This window comes from Helobdella robusta (assembly GCF_000326865.2).
Source record: "Helobdella robusta unplaced genomic scaffold HELROscaffold_6, whole genome shotgun sequence".
NCBI classification, from domain to species: Eukaryota; Metazoa; Annelida; class Clitellata; order Rhynchobdellida; family Glossiphoniidae; genus Helobdella; species Helobdella robusta.
This window is the reverse complement of record NW_008705330.1, coordinates 4,168,552-4,191,159: the sequence shown is the minus strand read 5'-3', so window position 1 is coordinate 4,191,159 and position 22,608 is coordinate 4,168,552. Positions and strand designations below refer to the sequence as shown.

General features: G+C 31.5%; 4 protein-coding genes across 4 annotated transcripts; 3 read left to right on the top strand and 1 right to left on the bottom strand.

The window, feature by feature from the left end:
* Positions 1–4,776: 4,776 nt before the first annotated feature.
* HELRODRAFT_164391 (hypothetical protein) lies at positions 4,777–5,847 on the bottom strand (the record flags this gene model as incomplete). The annotated part of the gene is made up of 1 exon (XM_009029340.1): positions 4,777–5,847. One exon carries the CDS (start codon positions 5,845–5,847, stop codon positions 4,777–4,779), a length of 1,071 nt encoding a protein of 356 aa, XP_009027588.1.
* A 7,555-nt stretch (positions 5,848–13,402) lies between these two features.
* Positions 13,403–13,681, top strand: HELRODRAFT_68869 (hypothetical protein; the record flags this gene model as incomplete). The annotated part of the gene is made up of 1 exon (XM_009028968.1): positions 13,403–13,681. The coding sequence occupies one exon, from the start codon at positions 13,403–13,405 to the stop codon at positions 13,679–13,681; it is 279 nt and encodes a 92-aa protein (XP_009027216.1).
* A 2,216-nt stretch (positions 13,682–15,897) lies between these two features.
* Positions 15,898–16,215, top strand: HELRODRAFT_164389 (hypothetical protein; the record flags this gene model as incomplete). Its single annotated transcript, XM_009029339.1, has 1 exon — positions 15,898–16,215. The coding sequence occupies one exon, from the start codon at positions 15,898–15,900 to the stop codon at positions 16,213–16,215; it is 318 nt and encodes a 105-aa protein (XP_009027587.1).
* A 354-nt stretch (positions 16,216–16,569) lies between these two features.
* HELRODRAFT_164388 (hypothetical protein) lies at positions 16,570–18,705 on the top strand (the record flags this gene model as incomplete). Its single annotated transcript, XM_009029338.1, has 2 exons — positions 16,570–16,744; positions 17,882–18,705. The coding sequence occupies 2 exons, from the start codon at positions 16,570–16,572 to the stop codon at positions 18,703–18,705; spliced, it is 999 nt and encodes a 332-aa protein (XP_009027586.1).
* Between the last annotated feature and the right edge of the window lie 3,903 nt (positions 18,706–22,608).

Here is a 22,608-nt window from a genome sequence, read left to right as displayed (position 1 = left end):
AGTAAATGTACTTTTCATTAATTTGTTCTAGCTTTTGCCATAACCCTGAGCTCTGTCGGCGAGTTAAGTAAGTTAACTTTTTTTTGCATTAATACATGTGGGCGGTGGATTAAAAAATCTTTATAAATTGCTCACCTGACATTATATAGCATTTATCTTGAAAAACAATAATTTTTTAAGATGGTACCTCATATCACTATTGATGACATTTAAAATAACATTTGCTAAATAAATCAAAAAGAATTGTGAGACTGAGACCAAGTTAAACAATTTGTGATTCAATATTATATTTGCATTTAATATTGATTATGACGATATTTAACTTTTCGATTTTTCTAGCGGTTGATCGTAAATCATTTTCAAGTTTCTTTAGTTCAAAACCAAAATTTTTGTTTATTTTATGCACGATAGAGTTTTTTTCGGTATTCCTATTCCATCTTCGGTGTTCAAATTGATATGTTAAGTATGTGCCCAGATGCTCAAACATATATATATATATATATATATATATATATATATATATATATATATACTACTCTACTTTGTTGATTCCTTGTTTGTTTAAAGTAAACACTTAACGCTCATTTAATTAGTTTAACAATCTTTAACTTCGTTAAATATAACACTTAATTTCGTTAAATATAACACTTTTACGTGTTTTCATTATCGATTGGACTGCAACATAAATAAAGCATATATATATATATATCAATTTTATTCAGCAAAAAGCATGGAGACACAGAAGCTTAAACGAGCTTGTTCGGCCAGCCAAACCAAATAAAAACATATACCTACATGAAAATTGAAAATAACAAAATAAATAAAAATAAAATCGTATAGCTAGCCAATGAAAACAAGTTAAATTAAACCATAAATGAACAGAAATTAGTTAGAACAAAAATGATCGAATCAAAATTTATCTAGTTAAACAAAACAATTGAATTCACATTAGAAGTTTTTTCTTATAAAATAACTTAAATAATTGAAATAATTAAATCATATCCTGTAAAAAAAGTTGTTCTTAGTTAAGTTGAAAATCGATTTTATAAATGGGCCTTAGTTAGATACTAAATGTCGTAGTTTTGACCACTGATTTAAAACAAAAACTGAAGATGAAGATAAAACAGTACGAAGGACAATACAATTGTATAATGGAGTGTGCCGAGTTGTTCTTTTGCACTATTCAGAAGATATAAATAAATATGATTTAAACATAACAAATTTCTTCTTAACTATAACATTAAACAAAAATAATAATAATCTAAGAATGTACAGTTTAGGAATAGACAACAAATTAGACAACGATAAATTATCTGAAATATGACCATATTTTTTCAGGTCATAATAAATACGAATAAAGAATTATAAACATCTATCTAAGATAATATATATATATATATACATATATATATAATATATATAATATATATATATATATATATATGTGTGTGTGTGTGTGTGTGTGTGTGTGTGTCAAATCAATCAATCTAATCAAATTTTGTATTTGTATGGCGCCAATTATATTTGCTTCTCATCAGCGCTCTCCTCGTATAAAGCTTGTTGAAGGCAAAGCCGTCATCGGTGGAAATCAAATATGTATGTCTTTAGACGTTTTCTAAACTCAGTCAATGATAACCCAGATAAACGTAACTTGATTGATAGCCTATTTCAAAACCAGGCCCAACAACTACAAAATCTCTATTTGCGGTTTTAAGATTCCGATCTTTAACATACAGCGTGTTTAAATCAGCAGACCTTAGACGCCCATGGGATGACATAGATAAAACTATAAACTATAATACATTTTTTTCTAAATATTTCGGAACCAGGCCATTCAAACTTTTAAATACCATTACACCCAACTTTAACATGATTCTATGTTTAACACGCAGCCAATACAACTCCTTCAGAATTTGTGATGCGCGATCAAATTTTAATTTGCGGTTTATTATTCTAGCAGCCTGGTTTTGAACCATATAAAGTTTAGACAACAGCGTGTCGGCTATACAATATAGAAAACTGTTTCAATAATCCATTCTAGAGTTGACGAAAGCATGTATCTATGTATCTCTATCTACTGATTTTGTAACTTGACGTAACTAATGTAGTTGGAACATACATTTTTTAACCAATAGACTGACTCGTGGACCCATTATCATACGAGAGTCCATTACAATTTCCAAATTGGTGACCGTTTTACTGAAACTTATATCAGTCATACTGATGTTAATCGATGAAGGTTCAACCGCTGACGTTTGTTGCCATGTACCAGCCAACATGAACTGAGTCTTAGTCTGATTCAGCTTTAGCTTTTTTTGACCCAGCCACGAGCCGACATCAGATATAGTTTTTGTCAGTTTCTCCAATACGGTAGGCATCTGGAAAACATGAAACACAAATCTGCATGTCATCTGCGTAACCATGGCAATAATAACCACGTTTATTTAGTAAATCTAATCTCTCTGCAATATACAATTTAAAGAAAATCGGTCCAAGAACAGATCCTTGAGGCACCCCTGACGTAAGTTTCATTGGTTCCAAGAAACCACCTGAGTAAGAAAACTGCTTAGTCCGACAAGTAAGAAATGATTCGAACCACTTCAAGGCAATCTTATTTAAACCATAACGATATTTCAGTCTGTCCAATAAGATTTTATGATTCACAGAATCGAACGCCGAACTTATGCCCAGGAATGTCGAAAAAGTTACTTTTTGTACATTAACTGCTGACTAAATATAGAAAATATATCCGATAGGGCTGTATCTGTCGAATGAAACTTTCTATATCCAGATTGATGCAAAGACCAAATACCATTTTTATTTATATGATTATTCAAAACTAGCTCAACAGAACGTTCTGTAATCTTTCAAGGTCTGGTTTCGCTACACAGCAACAACTTCAGCAACTGCAATCTCTCATCAAAAAACTAATTCGCCTCAACCACCTACCTGCATCATATCCCGCCGTCACTCAAATATTCAACGTACTCGATTAAAGACTGTTCAAGAAAGTAGAAAATAACAACAATCACGTCATCCATCCTCTACTACCACCAACCAAAATTACTACACACAACCTTCGTCAACGCAAGCATAACTTTCAAGTCGTAACTCAATCAACATATCAGGATCACTTAACTTAATGAGTCATTAAAATCATTAACTAGTCTATTAACAAATTTTTTTATTTATTTGTCTTTTTAAACCAATGCTTTATTTAAAATTCCATACTTTCATATTTAACATTTTTCTCAGTTAATTATTTTTCATTATCATTTTATTCTATTGTCTTGCAAGATCTAACAGTTTCTGCGTTTGTAGATTCTGATTTTTTTAAAGAATAATAAAAAAAACCAAAAAATAGCAGATACTCGGGAGGGCCATCATTAATCAAATGTTAAATATTAGAAATTTAGATTGCAACAGAAATACAAATAAATTCATCGTTCACAAAGTTAAATGTCAATGAGAAATGTATTGAAATTAAAGAAGATTAAAAGATTTCTATATAATCAAACATAAAGTCGCAAGTGAACGAGGCATCTACGTACTCACACAAAACTACATGATCACAAATTGAGTGACGTATTAATAACTACATATACGTATGCATAGTTAAAACATACATAATTGTAAATTGAAAAAAATGTTTCACGCATACAAATATAATTTATTCGATAAAGTAATGAGGAAAAGAAAATTAGTTGCCAAAAGTTAATAAAGTATTATTGTTATTATTTATTATTTTCATATATTTATACAACACAAAAGATATACGAAGCATATATACATCCACGAACGAAAATTAAATCAACATACCATACATACAAACATGCATACTCACATAATCAATAAATTTAGCAAAAATCCAAGACTTATATTATATCTGCGAATGACATTTAATCTACGATCAAATGAAGTATTTTTGCGAGTGTACATATATACGAAATATGTGCAAACATTAATCTAATAAATTTTTAAAAATATGTAAAAATATAGCATAACAATAATGTGAACTATTTGCAGTTGAGCTTAGAAAAAGTTTTCGCTGCGATTGAATCTTGAAATAATTTTTAATTAAGGTTAAAAGTAGAGAAACACTGAATAATGAATAGTAGACCCAGTAAAGAAACACTTAATAGTGAAGTAAATCCAGTATTTAAATACTAAAAACCCACAATTTTGAAAGAAAATTATTTTTTTTAGAATGAAAAACAAGCTATTGAAAAAAAGCAATTCATGTTTATCCAATAATTTTTCATCGAGATAACAATCTATCTCTTGTTCAAATTAATATATTTTAACGGCTATAACAGCAATGATTGCCAAAATAAATTCTACACTAATAATAATTAACCATAACATTGTTTAAGGAATAAAAAAAGTGATGGTTTAAACGAAAATTACAATAGTTGGCTAATCGCTGAATAGCCGACTATCAATTTTCGGCTGGATATTTGGTTCGTCTCTGTTAAAAAAGTATAAATTGCCAAAAGTTGTTAAGTAAGCATTTGAAAATTTTTATAAAATTTTTTATCGTTCACTTATACAAATAATTCAAAATTTAAACTCAGGATAGAAAAAACTATGCAATAATTCGTAAAATAATATTAATTAAATAAAGTTACTATAAATAACAAAATTTTAAAATAAATCTTTAATTAACATAATTAAATAACAAGAATGTATACGATATGTAATTAAAATACAAATAAAATTTGTTTATGAACTTACTCGAGTACTTGTTAAACTGCAAAATAACAATTTTAAATAAATTTAAGGATAACCAATCCACGTTGGGTTATAGTAAAATTTTCCAAGCGCCGTGTTCTTCGTGGGATACTTGCTGTAATAGAAGGTAGTTGTGTTGGCCAACCAGCCAGACCACCACGAAAATGTTCCAGTTGACGTGATAACTGCATCACTTTTCGATATCAAGCACATGTCGAAGAGAGCATCATGTTTTTCCGAAATTACAAATTTTGTGTTATTTAAAGCTTGAGTTGATGTTAAATTCCTAATAGTTTCATTTACCCATTTTGTATCTTCGCTGCACAAAAAATAGATGATGAACGATTTAGAATTTTTGTTGAATAATTTGTAGATGTAATTGGTTGTGTAGTTTATGTACTCCACATCAACCACAGTGTATCCAGACGTTATAAAATCACCTCTCCTTATGTGCATTCCAACAGTTTTTATTGGATATTCAGATGTGATGTTGCTCTTAAGTTCCTCAATAAACTTGTCAACGACTTCAAGGGTTTTTTGCTTGAAGGAGAAGTTACGCTTTAATTTGCTCTCGTATCCCACAGTGTATAAGTAACTTTCAAAATATCCACTAATCAGTATTATCTGGGTGTTTTTTATCTTAGGGTCAAAATGAGGATAGCTAAAAATTGGATCAAAAACAACCGGTGAAAACCGTTCTCTTAAAACCTGAGATCGATTTTTGTCGTAGAGAAAATTATTTGGCAATCTTGGTAACGTTGAATCGTTGAAATATTTATCGATCCATCCATATGGAATATCGGTTGGTAGAACTGCCGTTCTGTTGGAATGTTCAGCAACGTAAAAGAGAGCAGCTAAAACGAACATCAAGTTACCCAATCTTCTGCCGTTGAAAACATCACTGGCTATGGAAACTAATTTTGTCTCGTTAAGTGGTAAAATTTTTGTTGCAACTTTTTGTTTATTGAAAATTGATATCACCAAATTTTTACTCTTTAAAATTTTTTCTTCAATAGAATACATTGAAAAGTTGTCCCAAACAGTGTAAAACGCCAAAAAACAAAATAATAAAAAAAATGAAATTTTCAGCAAGCTTTGATTATTTTTGGACGACATCATTCATAATTTATCTCACTGAAAAAATGGAAATTTTTGTTATAACATTAATAGTAGCAACATCAAAAGTGAGTTATATTAAAATGTATGGACCTACTGCTGAAGCATCATTTGATATTGTTAATTTGGAGATAAATCTATAAGAGATGCAATCATAAATAATAACAAATCTAACAGAGAAAGAGAGAGAGGAGAGAGAGAGGAGAGAGAGAGAGCAATAACCGTAATTTTATGATTATTTAAATATATATGATGTTAGATCCATGCGTCTGTGTACTTGATATGCCTTCATATATTATTGTTAAAGTTATTATTATATAAATAACATATACATGTGTGTGCTATATATCTGAATAAACACAAGCATATATATTATTCTAAATTATTATTACAAGTCAATTTTGTTAAATTTCTTGTTACGTAGATCGTTTAATTAATTGATATAATTAAAAGACATCAAAAGAAGAGAAAAAAACTAAGCAACGTTCTCGCTTCGTTTATTATGCACTGGATCAACAGAAAAAGAAAAAGTGAAGTTACATACAAAGCAAAGAACATTTGGTCTAAAGAAAAATAAATGTATATTATAAATCATAATGTTTTAATATAAAACATAAAACTTAACATCTTCTCATTTTATTTAAAACATTAGATGGCCTTAACCTAAATGTTCTGAAGACCCATCGCACACATCAGAAGATTCTTTAGTCTTGGTTTTACCATTGGTTTTGTCAGAGCATCAGCAACTTGAAGTTCTGTTGCAACTCGTTCAACTGAAACTTCTTCTTCTTCAACTTTTTCTCTGACAAAGAAATGTCTAATGTGGATATGCTTTGTTCTTCTGTGAAGTTCTGGATTGTGTGCTAAACAAATTGCTGCTTCATTGTCGACAAAAATTTTTGGTTTTTTCTTTAGATCTACAATGTCGCTCAACAATCATTTGAGCCATATCACTTCACGAGCTGCTTCACTTGCGGCAACGATTTCTGCTTCAGTAGTTGAAATCGCAACTGAGGGTTGACGTTGGCTAAACCAACTGATCACGTTTCCTCCAAACATACAGATCACACCTGATGTCGATCTTCCACTAGATTTATCTCCTCCATGATCTGCATCACTGTAGGCTATAAGTGTATTGTTTTGACCAGACTTGTAAACAATACCGACATCAGCTGTGCCTTGCAAATATCTGAAAATTTGCTTGACTTGTGCTACATTGAACTTGCTGGGTTTCTCCAAACTTCTTGATGCTACTCCAACTGCATATGCAATATCTGGTCTTGTTCCCGTCACCAAGTACATCAATGCACCAACTGCTGATCTGTAAGGAAATTTCACTTCCTCATGTTCATTTTTGTTTTCATTGAACTCCTCAGATTTTGTAATCGGAGTTGTACAGGATTTACACTGACTCATCCTAAACTTTTCAAAAATCATTCTTGTATAGGATGACTGACTGACATTAATATTTCCCTTCTCATCTTGATTAATCTCTAATCCAAGTAAATATGTTGCAGGTTTAAATGTTATCTTGAACTCTGACTTTAATTCTTTTTCAAATATTTTTAGTTCTTCTTTATTGGTTCCTGCAACTAGTCCATCATCAACATACAGTGCAAGTATGAGTTTCTTTCCTCTCTGTATTCTAATGAACAAACAAGTATCTGCATCGCTTTGTTTGAAATGTCTCTTTTTCAAGAATTCAGCAAAGCGTTTGTTCCAACATCTTGGAGCTTGTTTAAGTCTATAGAGACTTCGCTTGAGTTTACAGACTTTTCCTGAATTATCTTTAAAACCTGCAGGTTGCTCCATGTAAATATCTTCATCTAGTTTGCTGTATAGAAATGCTGTTGACACATCAAACTGCATGAGTGACATCTTTTCATTTGCACCAACACTTCTTAGAGTTGAACTTCGGACTACAGGACTATAGGTTTCTTCATAGTCAATTCCCTTTTTCTGAGAAAAACCTTTTACCACTAGCCTGGCTTTAAAACGTTCAACAGAACTATCTGGATTGTGTTTTACCTTGTAGACCCATTTGCATGGTATTGCCTTATGACCTTTTGGAAGACTTACCAAATCCAACGTTTGATTTTCCTTTAATGACTGCATTTCACTGTTCATGGCTTTAATCCATTCATTTTTTTCATCACTTTGAATGGCATCTTTGTAGCTCTCTGGTTCAAGTACTTCACATAATGCAGACATAACGAAAGGATCATAACGAGATGGCTTTTTGATATTATTCCTGTCACGTAAAACCATACCTTTGGTCTTTTGATTACAACAGTCAGATTGATCTTCTTCATCAAATGAAACTGAACTACGGTTGTGAACATCTTCATCAGTTGAAATATTGTTTTTAATCAAAGTTTCTTTATTGTCATCTTTGATTTCAACATCAATCGAAACTGTATCATCTGAACAACTTTCTTCTTGCAAAATCACTGAAATATGTTTTGACACATCAAAAATAACATCTCTTGATCGAAGCATTTTATTTCCTGGTTGAACAAAAATTTTGTAGCCATCGTCACCTTCATATCCAACGAGGATATCCTTTACAGCTTTAGTATCCATTTTACGTAGTTTCTGCATAGGAATATGAACATAGGCTTTGCTACCAATGATTCGTAGATGTGTTATCTTAGGTTTCTTGTTAAACCACACTTCATACGGTGATTTCCCTTTTACAGAAGATGGTCCAGTTCGGTTGAGTATGTAAGCAGCAGTATTAATTAATTCAGCCCAAAGGGCCTGAGGCAGTTCTTCATTAGCCAGTCTCATGGCTCTTGCTGCTTCAAGTAGCGTTCGATTATCACGCTCACTGCATCCATTCTGCTGAGGTGTATAAGGCATAGTTAAGCGTTGTCTAACTCCTTCTTTTTGCAAAATTGATCTGACTTCTTTGTTGTCAAATTCACCTCTATTGTCACTTAATACTTCTGAGACTTTATGACCAGCTGATCTTGACTCTGCAAGCATTTGTCTGAGTCTTTCTGGTACATCTGATTTTTGTTTAACAAAGTAAACAAATCTGTAGCCTGTGAAATCATCTTTGAACAAAACAAAGTATCTGTAATTTTGAAATGAGAAGCAAAAAGGACCACATACATCTGTGTGAATTAATTCTCCTGGTCTTGATGCTCTTACTCGAGTTCCAAATTTCAATCGATGTAACTTTCCATAGACACATACTTCACATAATTCACTGTCTACATGTATAACGATGTTTAGTTCACGTTTCATAACCAATTTAATCAGTGTACGCTGACTCATCAATTGCAAAAACACTTGATTCCATAACAACTAGTGACTTATTGTCATCGCGTAGATTGTTATTTCTTGGTTTTGCTGGTCTACCATCAGAATGCCATTTTTCACAATTTCTTACAATGTGACCTGGCAATTTGCAATAATGACATATCAGTCGCTTTGGTTTGCTGACAAATTTATCTTGTTTTTGACCATTCATGTTTAGTGATGATGACCTTCTAGTTGTTGCTTTGACAAATAATACTTTATTACATTCTGTTTTGCCTTCCAAAGATTTCTCATAGCTACACAGTTGATCTGTGAGTGTTTCGACTGTTCTTTCAGTCTTGTTCAACAATCTCCAACTTGCAGCAAATGAAAAATAATTTTTTGGCAGAGTTTCAATTATTTGGCACATCAGCAACAAGTCACTGTTTTCATCTTTTCCTAACTCAACCTTTAAATCTTTCCAAAGATTCTTGAGTTTTGTGACATGAGTGACAACATCATCGCTTTCATCCATTTTATAACTAAAGAACTTCATGCACAAGTTGTATGCTTTATCTTCATTAACTTCATCATACAATCTGTGAAGTTCTAACCAAACATCTCTGGCATTACTGAATGAACGAACTTTTCATCGGTCATGTTGGTTGACAGAACAATCATAGCACTACAATCTGCTCTGTTGAATCTGTTCAAAGCAGTTTGATATTTTGCAATCTCATCTTTATTTGAGTCATCGTTTGATTCATCTGGAACTTTTAATTTGCCATTTACTACATCCATTGCATCAGGAATGCCGCGTAGTATTATACAAACCCTCGATTTCCAGTTCAACCAATTACTTTTGCCTTCTATGTGTTTGATTTGCACTTTTGTTAAATCAATTTCTTCCTTGTTTTTTCAATTTGACCTTTTAATTAGAAGCAAAATATCGATTTTCAGAGAATGAAGAAGCACGTGCTTCCTCTTCACTTCAGTCTTCACAAAAGAATCTTCCGATATTTCTTTATTCTAAATTTTCTTCGTCAAATCAATTAATTAAGAAAAACGTTATCTGGGTCCCATAACCTGTTAAATTTCTTGTCACGTAGATCGTTTAATTAATTGGTATAATATTGAAAGACATTAAAAGAAGAGAAATAAACCAAGCAACATTCTCGACTTGTTTATTATTCACCGGATCAACCGAAAAGGAAAAAGTGAAGTTACATACAAAGCAAAGAACATTTGGTCCAAATGTATAATATAAATCATAATGTTTTAATATAAAACATAAAACTTAACACATACAATCTCTTATAAGTTCAGTTGTTTGATGACAAACTTGAAATATTTCATAAAATTTCGCATAGTTACAATTGGTTGTCTGTAAGTTGCGGACAAGTTCAGTTGGAATCTCTTGAATCCGCCAATGCAGAAGCACGATGGGCAGACTCGTTTATCTCATGTCATATTTGTACCCAAATAAACGGTGAACACATTCAGCAGGATTACAAATGTTACAAATATTAGTAACGTAAATGAAACATCGGGTAGATTCAGTGGCGAATTTAGGCATAGGCGCACTAGGCACGCGCCTAGGGCCCCCAGATTTTAGGGGCCCCCAAAACTTGAAAAATGAGTTTTTTGGAGGCTTCAAAATATTTCGCACAAAAAAATTTAATAAGTTTGAAAAAAATTAATTTTACAATTTCAGATAATATATTTCATAATTATTTCTAAATATTTTTGAACAACGTATGAAAAAAAAATATACAAACAACAATTTATGCGTTGCCAAAAATGCGCGCGCGAATTTTCGCTCAACCCTAAATTAAAAATGTAAACAAACTTTTGAATTGCGGTAAAATTCGACCACTGTTGGCGCATTTTACGTCACAGATTTCAATTAAAAATTTCAATTCAAATTTTAATTTTTTGCAATAACTAATTGTTAATTGCCAGTTTATTACACTATTTTAATAATTTCACTGTGTGGATGAATGATCATTTTTCCTTTCTGCTGCTGATTGCAACACAATCGTTTCATTAAAACAATGTCTATGAGACAATATCCCTCAGATGCAAAAAAACGTGATATTCAAAAGAAAAGAAAAGCAGAAGATGCGAAAAACGAAGACGCCTTGTTGACATTTTTAGCGAAACGACCGGTAACCCCATCATCAGAAACTACTTAAACAGAAATAACAGCTGGTAATCAAAGTGCAGTCGTCTCGGCAACAGCCAGTATGGATTCTGAGTCCTATCCAACAGAATTGCCAGAATCTGAACCGCCGGCTGAAGGTTCTATAGAGGTCGCGAGTATTGAAACTGTTGATAGCAACTGTAGTAAAATTTTGACAGATATTGCTATGTGGCCAGCGAATTTGACAGAAACCATGCGTAATTATGTTTTGGATTTCAAACCAAAAAATGTTGGCGACTTTTCACGCGCTAGCATGTTGATGACAGATGGTGGCAGACAATATTTTCGTCATTTGTCTGAACATAACTTTTACTTGACCAAGGCGAATGGCCAAAAAGAAAGACGTGAATGGTTAGTGTTCAATGAAACTAGTGGAAGTGTTTATTGTTATGTATGCAAACTGTTTCCAAATAAAGCTAGTCAATTTTCAACAAATGGGTGTTCAGATTGGAAAAATATTGCCGCGAAAATTTCTGAACATGAAAATTCGTATGGCCATGTTCAAGCAATGTGCACTTTGGCTAAACGCTTAAACGCAAACGGGCGTATTGACAAACAAATGGCGAAACAGTCAGATGATGAAAGGCAATACTGGATAGAAGTTCTACGAAGGATTGTAGCAACTGTACAGTTTCTTTCCTCTCAAGATTTGGCTTTTCGTGGTCATGACAACAATGACGGCAACTTTACTAGTTGCTTGAATTATTTGTCAAAATTTGACCCTTTCTTAGCAAATCATATTGCGCGATACGGTAACAAGGGAAGTGGTTCTGTTAGTTATTTGTCATATGCTACTTGTGACGAATTTATTGAAATAATGGGCAACGCTGTCAGAGATCAGTTTATTTCAGAAGTAAAGAAATCGATATATTTTTCTTGATTGTTGATTCAACACCTGATGTTAGCCACGTGGACCAGTTAACTGTGATACTCAGATATGTTCTCATTGATAGTGAAATTAAAGAACGAATTTTAACTTTTGTTGACATCTATGCTCATAACGCTCAAAATCTGGAGCAAGTGATACTAGACACTTTGAAGAAATGGGGGTTAGATATCACAAAATGCGGGGGACAGAGCTACGACAATGCTTCTTACATGTCTGGCAGATACTCTGGCTTGCAAGCGCGAATCAAGGCACACAGTCCCAATGCAGTTTACATTCCCTGCTCTAGCCATAGCTTAAATCTAGTTGGTAATTCGGCTGCAGAATCGTCGCTTTCAGCAGTATCATACTTTGACTTTATTCAAAAAGTTTATGTGTGGTTCTCATCATCCACACACAGGTGGAACATACTTAAAAGTCATCTAGTCAAAAGTGGATGCACCATAAAGAAAGTATCGGACACAAGGTGGTCAGCTAGAGCGGATGCAGTGTTTGCATTGCATCAGAACTACATTGGTATTCAGGAAGCTCTTTTTCAAGCAGCCGAAGGTCGTGATCAAAAGGCGTGTGTAAGAAATGAGGCTAATGCTCTTGCTAATAAAATGGATCTTTAAAAGGCGTCTGTAAGAAATGAGGCTAATGCTCTTGCTAATAAAATGGATCTTTTTGAAACTGCATTGATGACTGTTCTTTGGGATACAATTTTACAGCGGATGAATGCAACCAGCAAATCCCTGCAAAATTCAAATTTATATCTTGATTCTGGTTTAAATCTTCTAGAATCACTGAAGCTTTTTATTAACAATGAAGTCCGAAACGATTTCACTCGTATTGAAAAACGAGCAGCATTGCTTATTAACGAGGATCCGAAAGACTGTAAATATCAAGATGAAGTGAGCCGCAAGAAAAAGCGAAAACCGTTTTCTGATGAAAGCATTGAAGCGGAAGTTATTTTAACTGGTCGTGATAATTTTATTGTTAACACAGTAAACGACATTTCTGATAAATTGATCATGGAACTTGATCACAGAATCGAAGCATACAAAGGTATACATGATTTGTTCAGTCTATTTTTCAAGGACAAGGTAGATGACATGAACACAAAGATCTCGGCCTTGATCGAAGAATACAAAGACGATGTTAATTCTGATACCGCTGGCGATGAAATCAAACAGTTTTTGCATTTCGCTAAGGAAAAAGGCGCAAAATCTGCGGTAGAGATGTACCAGCTTATAGTGGTGGGTGGACTACAATGTACATTTCCCAATGTGGAAACCCTTCTAAGAATCTTTCTCACCATTCCTATATCAAACGCAACTGGAGAACGGTCATTTTCTGTGTTGAAAAAGATCAAGAATTACTTGCGGAATTCCATCAGCCAATGTAAGCTTGGAGATTTGTTTATTTTATGCATTGAATCAAAGGAGACATTAGAATACGATTTCAATGCGCACATTGACTCCTTCGCGAAATTGAAGAGCAGGAAAAAAGTTATATAACTGTAATAAACTGACAATTATAATTTTTAACTAGTATCTATAGCTGTAGTATCTATGCATGTTAAATAATACATGGGTATGAGTGTTCTAACTATTGTTGTATTTTGATCATTGATCGCCTTATAGGCGAGAGGGCCCCAAATTGGTCGTGCGCCTAGGGCCACAGTTTTTGTAAATACGCCTCTGGGTAGATAAATTGCGTAAGGTAGTTCACAAAAGAATATCTGCAAATACTTTCCAAAAAACTTGTCTAAAAGAAACAAAATAAATTTCTGATAACTTTTACAAGTTTCAGCAAAATTAACAAAGTATATTATACATAAAACTAACAATGAACACAAGTTTCGTTAAATTAACAGTGGATGATATGTTAAACATGAACATTATGACAAACAAAGAAATGATTTCAAATAAAAAAAAGTTTATTAACCAAACTTCTTTGCTAACATTTTGTTTCATGCATCTCTATTGAACATCGCTCGTTTTAATTTCATTATTACATATCACTCTTGCTATTCTTATGGTATATTTTTATAGTATATTTTATGATGCTTATTGGTATATGAATTATATTCATTTATCGAGATCAGCAGAGCCAAGACCGTCTGACAACCACGCGCAAATTAAAATTGACCGCCTTGTTTTACAAGTTGTATGTTTTAAATTCAAATTTCAATTAAATTACCAAGAAGTTTTTTAAATAGTGCAATTTTTAAAAGTACATTGAAGAGAAAAAAAATTAAAAAGTTGAGGACACAAAAGAAAATAATCTCTCGTACGGGCTACAGATAGGATCAATTTCAGTGTATCTAAAATAAACTTTCTTGTTGAGTAAATATTTCAAATTTAAAGAAAATTGCAAACGAAACAATAATGTGAAATAATGATATTTAAAGTTATCGTTTTTGTCTTGTTTTTTAATTTCATAGATTTATCTATCCATTTTATTTTTTTTCTTTGATTGCTTATATTTTCAAAGCTCTATTTAATTTCTACTTTGCGTAGCTAATCTTTTTATAATTATAATTTATTTCACTTTTACTTAATGTAACCAATATTTTTTTTAATTATAAGGCTCATTTTTCGTGTTTTATATCTTGATTGTTGTTTGAAAGTTTAACTTACAGAATGAAAATTTTTTTATTTATTGTAACACATTTTCGAGCTACAGTACATTACATGTAACGAAATCTGTATCAAGATAATGCGAGATCAGACCATTAAATGAAACACATGCACAAAACCAGAAAATTTTAAATAAAATTTTTTCAAAATTTTCAATTTTTTAAGCTTTCTTAGAGCAAAATCGTTTTTAATATTTTACATCAAAATTTTCAATTTTTTAAGTTTTCTTAGAGCAAAATCGTTTTTAATATTTTACATAAATATCAATTTTGATCGAAAAAATTAATAGCTAGCAAGCCTGTGAGATTGGCAATCCTAATTAATTTATAAATTTATTATTATTATTATTTTTATAATTAACTTTTAAAGTATTTGTCGGAAGAGACATGGCATGTACGGAACATAAAGTTAAACAGTTCGTTTTCAGGTCAGACAGTTCCAACTACGGCGAACAGTAAACAATTATTAAAACTGAATAACTTTAAATATGAATGTCAGACAAGCGTAAAACCAACTGGCAGGCACACCACCCAACCATTTCAATGAAACCCTACACACAACATAAATATAACCAAAAAACAAAAGTTAGATAACTAATTCCACTAATGAAAATAAAATCGAAAATATTGAAAATTATTAATAAAATATAAACAATTAGTCTGGTATTCAATTAACATTGTTCCAACAGTTTTTAATTATCAGCATGGCAGCAGACTTTTACTTCCTAAATGGCATTTGAGTCTTCTTTGCCATCCAGAAACAGAAGAAAAATTTATCGGTTCATTTCTTCAATATCCACAAGCCACCAACCCAGCCCCCAGCAGTCAAATCCTCCGAAAAATCTGAAAAAACGTTTTTGCTATCCATAACATAAATTTAAACTGAAAACTAGTTACCACTAATTCAAAAAACACCAACTGATTATTGATTAATTGACTTGTAAACAAATGAAACGATTTCGTGTTGCTATTTTCCACTGGGATGAAACGAACGCGTTGTCAACCGGCCAGTTTTAACATTGGTATCATAAGGGGATCTTCGGTGGAAAATAAGCGAGCATCGTTGTTGAAACATTTGGATTTTTTGTCGACATGTTATTTTGTAAAAACAACATAACGAAACTACATCAACTTAAATTGGTGCAACTCAAAGAAGAATTACAAAAACGAAATCTTGCTACAAGTGGATACAGAGGAGCTTTGATAGCACGTCTAACGGAAGCCCTTGTTAACGAAAACGAAAATCCAGATGAGTTTGAGTTTGGCGATCAGGATGTCGAATTAAATGTAGTTGTAACTGCTGGGGCAAACACCAAATTAACGGTACTACCTCTAACGATACCAGCAACACAGCTTGTTGGGGATTCCGCTTCGTTAAGATTTATTCTTTTGGAATTCTCCATTATGTAACAAATTTATTGTTTGTTCATAATAAACGAGTATAATAATAAAACAACAATCTACAGAAAGAAAATGGGCGAGAAATCAAATTGATACAAAAATTGAACAACAGTCAATAAAACAAACGAAAGATCAAATTGATGCTAAAATTGAACAACAATTGCGAGAACTCAGAGAACAGATGTATTTCAAAACAGAACAGCAATCGGCCGTAATTGACGCAAAAATAGAAAGCCAGATGATAAGAATGGAAAACATCACGTCAAAAATTGAACAGTATATAATATATAATAGAAAAAATAGTTAAACACTTGACGATTTAATTACTGTTTAATTACTCTCTATAGACTTAGTTGAGAACAAATGACTTCAGTAATCTTTGAAGAGTTGATTTTTATGTTGAAATTTATTACAATGTTGGAGGCTCAAGTTGTACTTATGGGTGATTTTAACATTCACGTTGAGAAGAGAGATAGTTCTATTACTCTACCATTACATGAAATATTTGATATGTTCCAACAAACACATGTGTCTGGAAGTACGTTAGATCTAGTGATTTGTTCACACAATTTTCTAATTCTAGATACGAAGAGTGATCTGTGTTCAATGTACTCAGATTACAGTTATTAAGCGTGAAAGTGGCATTGACTAAAGTTTGCCAAAAGTTGGTGAAAGCTTATGTCAGATCGTGGAAGGACCTGAATGAAAGATGTTTTGTTGAAGCACTAGCGGATTCTCCTATGGCGAATAAATGCCAAACTGATGATGTTGACCACGAATTTGCTGTGTTGACTAGTAAAATAAAACGAATTTCTGAAATTTGTTGCCTATGCAAATGCTGACAAATGCTAAACAGACAAATGCTGCACTATGGTTTGATAGCGATTCTGTAGAAAGATGTAAAGAATCTATAGAAACTGACGCACGCCAAGGGAGTGTTTTAATTGTGATGAGAGCTTAACCTCTCTATGACAGTCTTTGAAACCTTTTTGTAATTGGTGGTGTACAAATTGATTTGTAATAATAATTTGTAATAATATATATGCTTATGTTTATTCAGATATATATCATACACTTGTATATGTCATTTATATAATAATAACTTTAACAATAATAAATGAATGCATATCAAGTACACAGACGCATGGATCTAACATCATATATATTTGAATAATCATAAAATTGTGGTTATTGCTCTCTCTCTCTCTCTCTCTCTCTCTCTCTTTCTCTCTCTGTTAGATTTGTTAATTATTTATGAATGCATCTTTTATTATAGATTTACCTCCAAATTAACAATATCATATGATGCTTCAGCGGTAGGACCATACATTTCAATATAACTCACTTTTGATGTTGCTACTATTTAGATTATAACAAAAATTTCCATTTTTTCAGTGAGATAAATTATGAATTATGTCGTCCAAAAATAATCAAGGCATGCTGAAAATTTCATTTTTTTTATTAATTTGTTTTTTAGCGTTTTACACTGTTTGGGACAACTTTTCCATGTATTCTATTGAAGAAAAAATTTTAAAGAGTAAAAATTTGGTGCTATCAATTTTCAGTAAACAAAAAATTGCAACAAAAATTTTACCACTTAACGAGACAAAATTAGTTTCCATAGCCAGTGATGTTTTCAACGGCTGAAGACTGGGTAACTTGATGTTCGTTTTAGCTGCTCTCTTTTACGTTGCTGAACATTCCAACAGAACGGCAGTTCTACCAACCGATATTCCATATGGATGGATCGATAAATATTTCAACGATTCAACGTTACCAAGATTGCCAAATAATTTTCTCTACGACAAAAATCGATCTCAGGTTTTAAGAGAACGGTTTACACCGGTTGTTTTTGACCCAATTTTCAGTTTTCCTCATTTTGACATTGAGATGAAAAACACCCAGATAATACTGATTAGTGGATATTTTGAAAGTTACTTATACACTGTGGGATACGAGAGCAAATTAAAGCGCGAATTCTCCTTCAAACACAAAACCCTTGAAGTCGTTGACAGGTTTATTATGGAACATAAAAGCAACATCCCATCTGAATATCCGACAAAAACTGTTGGAGTGCACATTAGGAGAGGTGATTTTGTAGCGTCTAGACGCACTGTGGTTGATGTGAAGTACATAAACTACACAGCCAATTACATCTACAAATTATTCAACAAAAATTCTAAATCGTTCATCATCTATTTTTTGTGCAGCGAAGATACGAAATGGGTAAATGAAACTATTAGAAAGTTAACTTCAACTCAAACTTTTGAAAACACGAAATTCGTAATTTCAGAAAAACATGATGCCATCTTCGACATGTGCTTGATATCGAAAAGTGATGCAGTTATCACGTCAACTGGAACATTTTCGTGGTGGTCTGGCTGGTTGGCCAACACAACTACCTTTTATTACAGCAAGTATCCCACGAAGAACACGGCGCTTGGAAAATTTTTTGATTCAAAATTTTACTATAACCCAACGTGGATTGGTTATCCTTAAATTTAATTAAAGTTATTATTTTGCAGTTTAACATGCACTTAAGTAAGTTCATAAACATATTATAATTTATTTGAATTTTCATTATATATCGTATACATTCTTGCTATTTAATAATGTCAATTAAATATTTATTTTAAAATATTGTTATTTATATTAACTTCATTTAATTAATATTATTTTACGAATTGTTGCATAGTTTTTTCCTCCCTGAATTTAAATTTTGAATTATTTGTATAAGTGGACGATAAAAAATTTTATAAAAATTTTCGAATGCTTACTTAAAAACCTTTGCAATTTATACTTTTTTAACAGAGACGAACCGAATATCCAGCCAAAAATTGATAGTCGGCAATTAGCCGACTATTGTAATTTTCGTTTAAACCATCACTTTTTTTATTCCTAAAACAATGTTATGGTTAATTATTATTAACGTAAAATTTATTTTGGCAATCATTGCTGTTATAGCGATTAAAATATATTAATTTGAACAAGAGATAGATTGTTATCTCGATGAAAAATTATTGGATAAACATGAATTGCTTTTTTTCAATAGCTTTTTTTCAATTGCTTTTTTTCATTCTAAAAAAAATAATTTTCTTTCAAAATTGTGGGTTTTTAGTATATTATAGTATTTTTAGTATATATATTATTAAAAATATATACAAATAAATTCGAAAAATAACATAAAATCTAACGAAATGTTTTAATAACAAAAAACTTGATAATTTTTAAATATTGAACAATAGTTGTCAAGGTGGCAAAACAGCGTCAAAATTGTGAGTCTCGAAATTGGTTCAATTTATTATTATTATCGTCGTTATTATTGTTCTTATTATTATTATTGTCATTATTATTACTATTGTTATTTATATTATTGCTGGTGTTATTGATGATGTTGTTATTATCATTATCATAATCATCATTGTTAGATTGTTGTTGGCAGATCCGACTAACGTTATTGTTGATCATTCATTCTTCGAGTTGGAAGTGTTGTCTTGATTTGTTTTCGGATGTTGATAGAAGGTTTTTCAGATTCGATAAAAATGGCTTCTGCGGTTCTTAGGTTGTAGTGCTGCTGATTGTTGTATAAAATTTTTTGTTGCTATCTAGAACAGCGCTTCTCAACCTTTTGAGATTCAAGGACCACTTAAAAGATGGGTGTCTCAGCCACGAACCACTACTGAAAATTTTGTTACATATTATATATATATATAATTATTATTTCTTATAATTACGTAACAGCTACACATAGTTAGTATAACATACTTCATAGAATAACTATTAAACTTAGACAACTACCGTTACCACACTTGACTATGTATAGGTGTATTAAAATTGTTACTTAAAATAATTTATTATATATTTTAATAAATGTTATAACTTCAAATTAAAAATTATCGTTCGTTTTACATTGATGTTTGCATAAACCGTATTCTCACGCGTATCTCATATCATCAATTTTTATGTCAAAAATGAAACAAATTGTAATTGCATCTTTTACAATGAACAAATATCACTTGCTAACAATAATGAATAATGAATAATAATAAACCGGAATTTTTTTAACGTACCAAGGACATTAGAAATAATGCTACATTTAATTTTAGTGTGAGTCTTGAGCATGGCTTATCCAAACGAGGCGTAATGCTCGAAATACTCAATCGGAGTTTATCTTTTTCATTTTTTTATTTAAAAAAACTTGCACTTCACACTTTCTTTTCTGATCTAGAAGGTTCCTAATTAATTAATCTCTTACCTCCTATATAAGAATGACTACGACAACACTATCGCGTAGACTCGCTATGCACAACAAAGACGGGGCAATTAACCACTTAGAAACTTTCCACAACACCCAATAACACTTCCAACTCGAAGGATGAGCAACAATAACGTAAATTGGATCCGCCAGCAATCTAACAATGATGATGATGATAATAATAATGATAATAACAACAACATCATCAACAACAGCAATAATAATAATAATAATTGAAATAATAATAATAATTGAGACCTCATTCTATCTTCCAATAAAACATACGCTGAAAATTATAATAAAAGAGTTAAAATAATTCAATAAGATAATAGGGTAATGATAAGAGTGGACTACTTTGCTCATTGGGGTGGCAAGTGCAATATATTTAAATAAGCGTTATTGTTTTTTTCTGTCACAATAAATCCCATATGATAACCTTATAACAAAGTTTATCAATTTACCATTAAAAGAGATTGGCTATTGGACATAAAATAGAGATAGATTAAAATTGTTATAAAAACCAACAAAAGATATCTCAAACGTATTAATAATAATTGAGCAATATTTATAACTCATTTAAATAGCAGCGTAAATTGTCAGAATATTTATTTCTTTTATATTGTCTTGAGGACAGCGGGTTGGTTTCATGGCACACAGTTAGTTCAAGAATTTCAATTTGATCATCACAAAGTATGGCTATAACGAGTCGCAGTGTGTTGAACAGCTGTGATGTGATAATGGGTAGTCTGCAAATATGAGGCAATTTGCAGGAGCGTATACTTTCAACCAATATTTTATTATGTCTTTCAGTATATCTTGCTAACGCTATAATTTCTCTTGTTATTTTTATTTGGTGTGAATCCATTAGATAATTTGTTAATGCACCATTTTGTGTAGGCATTGTTAACCTTCTTCATAAAATCCGATATATTCTGTGTTGTAAAAGTAACAAAGAAAATATTAAACTCAAATACCAAAGTGTTATGTTACAACCGTAATATAAAAAAATTGAGAATGGCAGAGGCTTTATCAATAGAAAATAGAAACCCTGTAATAAACATCTAACAACATGCTGTAACCTTTCTACCAACAAAGAATTTACTCACACAAAGTAACAATGGAGCTTAGAGTTCCTTTGTTAAAAATACTACAAATACCGGATAAACTACATAACAATACCACAAACAGTATTACATTGATGATGGTAAAGGTTACCGTAAAAAGCTTTTATGTAAATGTATATATGAAAAATGCAGTCAAAAATAATTAGAAATTTTACTATTAATTTGAATAAATTGAATGATATAGATAAAATAACTACTCGAAAAATTGAAAAACTTTGCTAAAAAATCAACAATGCGGAAAATGTGGGGATACAGTGATATATTTTTAATAATTGTGAATACAAAAGTCAGTACCCAAATTTCATATATATATATATATATATATATATATATGTATATATATATATACATTTGGATACATTGGTTGTTGTTTGAATTTGTTGTTTTAGCTGTTATTTCTGCTTTCTTCTCGGTTAAAAGTAGTTATTTAATGTTAACAATTTCGTAAATTGCAGTAGTAAATTTTCTAGAATAAGCTGGTATTAAATTTAATTCATAAAATTTTGTTTTTTTCGTTAAATTTGATAAAGTTTTGTTTCGAATTATTGTCACGTGATTGAATAAATTATCTGCTGTTAAAAATCTGGCTGAAGCTAATTATAATATTAGATACAACAAATACAATGAGCTCGCGTTACAGCTGTACGAAGTGTGCAAAAGTAGTTCCGAGTAAGGAGTTGTTGATTTGTGCATGTTGCAAGTCTTGCGCCCACAACAAATGTGAAATTAATGATGACATTTTGGAAATTTTGAAAAATTCTAAAGGATTAAAATGGTTTTGTCACCGTTGTTTTGATTTGTCATTGGATATTGGTTCTTTAGCTAAATCAGTGGACAATACGAAAAATCAAATTGTCACTCAGCTGGACGTATTAAACGAAATATATATGAAAATAAAACTTGATATTGATAACATAAAAGTGAATATTGAACGCAATGAGTCAAGGCTAGATCAACTTGATCGTTTTGATACAACTGTGCGTGATGGACTTGAGACATGCAAAAACGAATGAAAGAAACGAT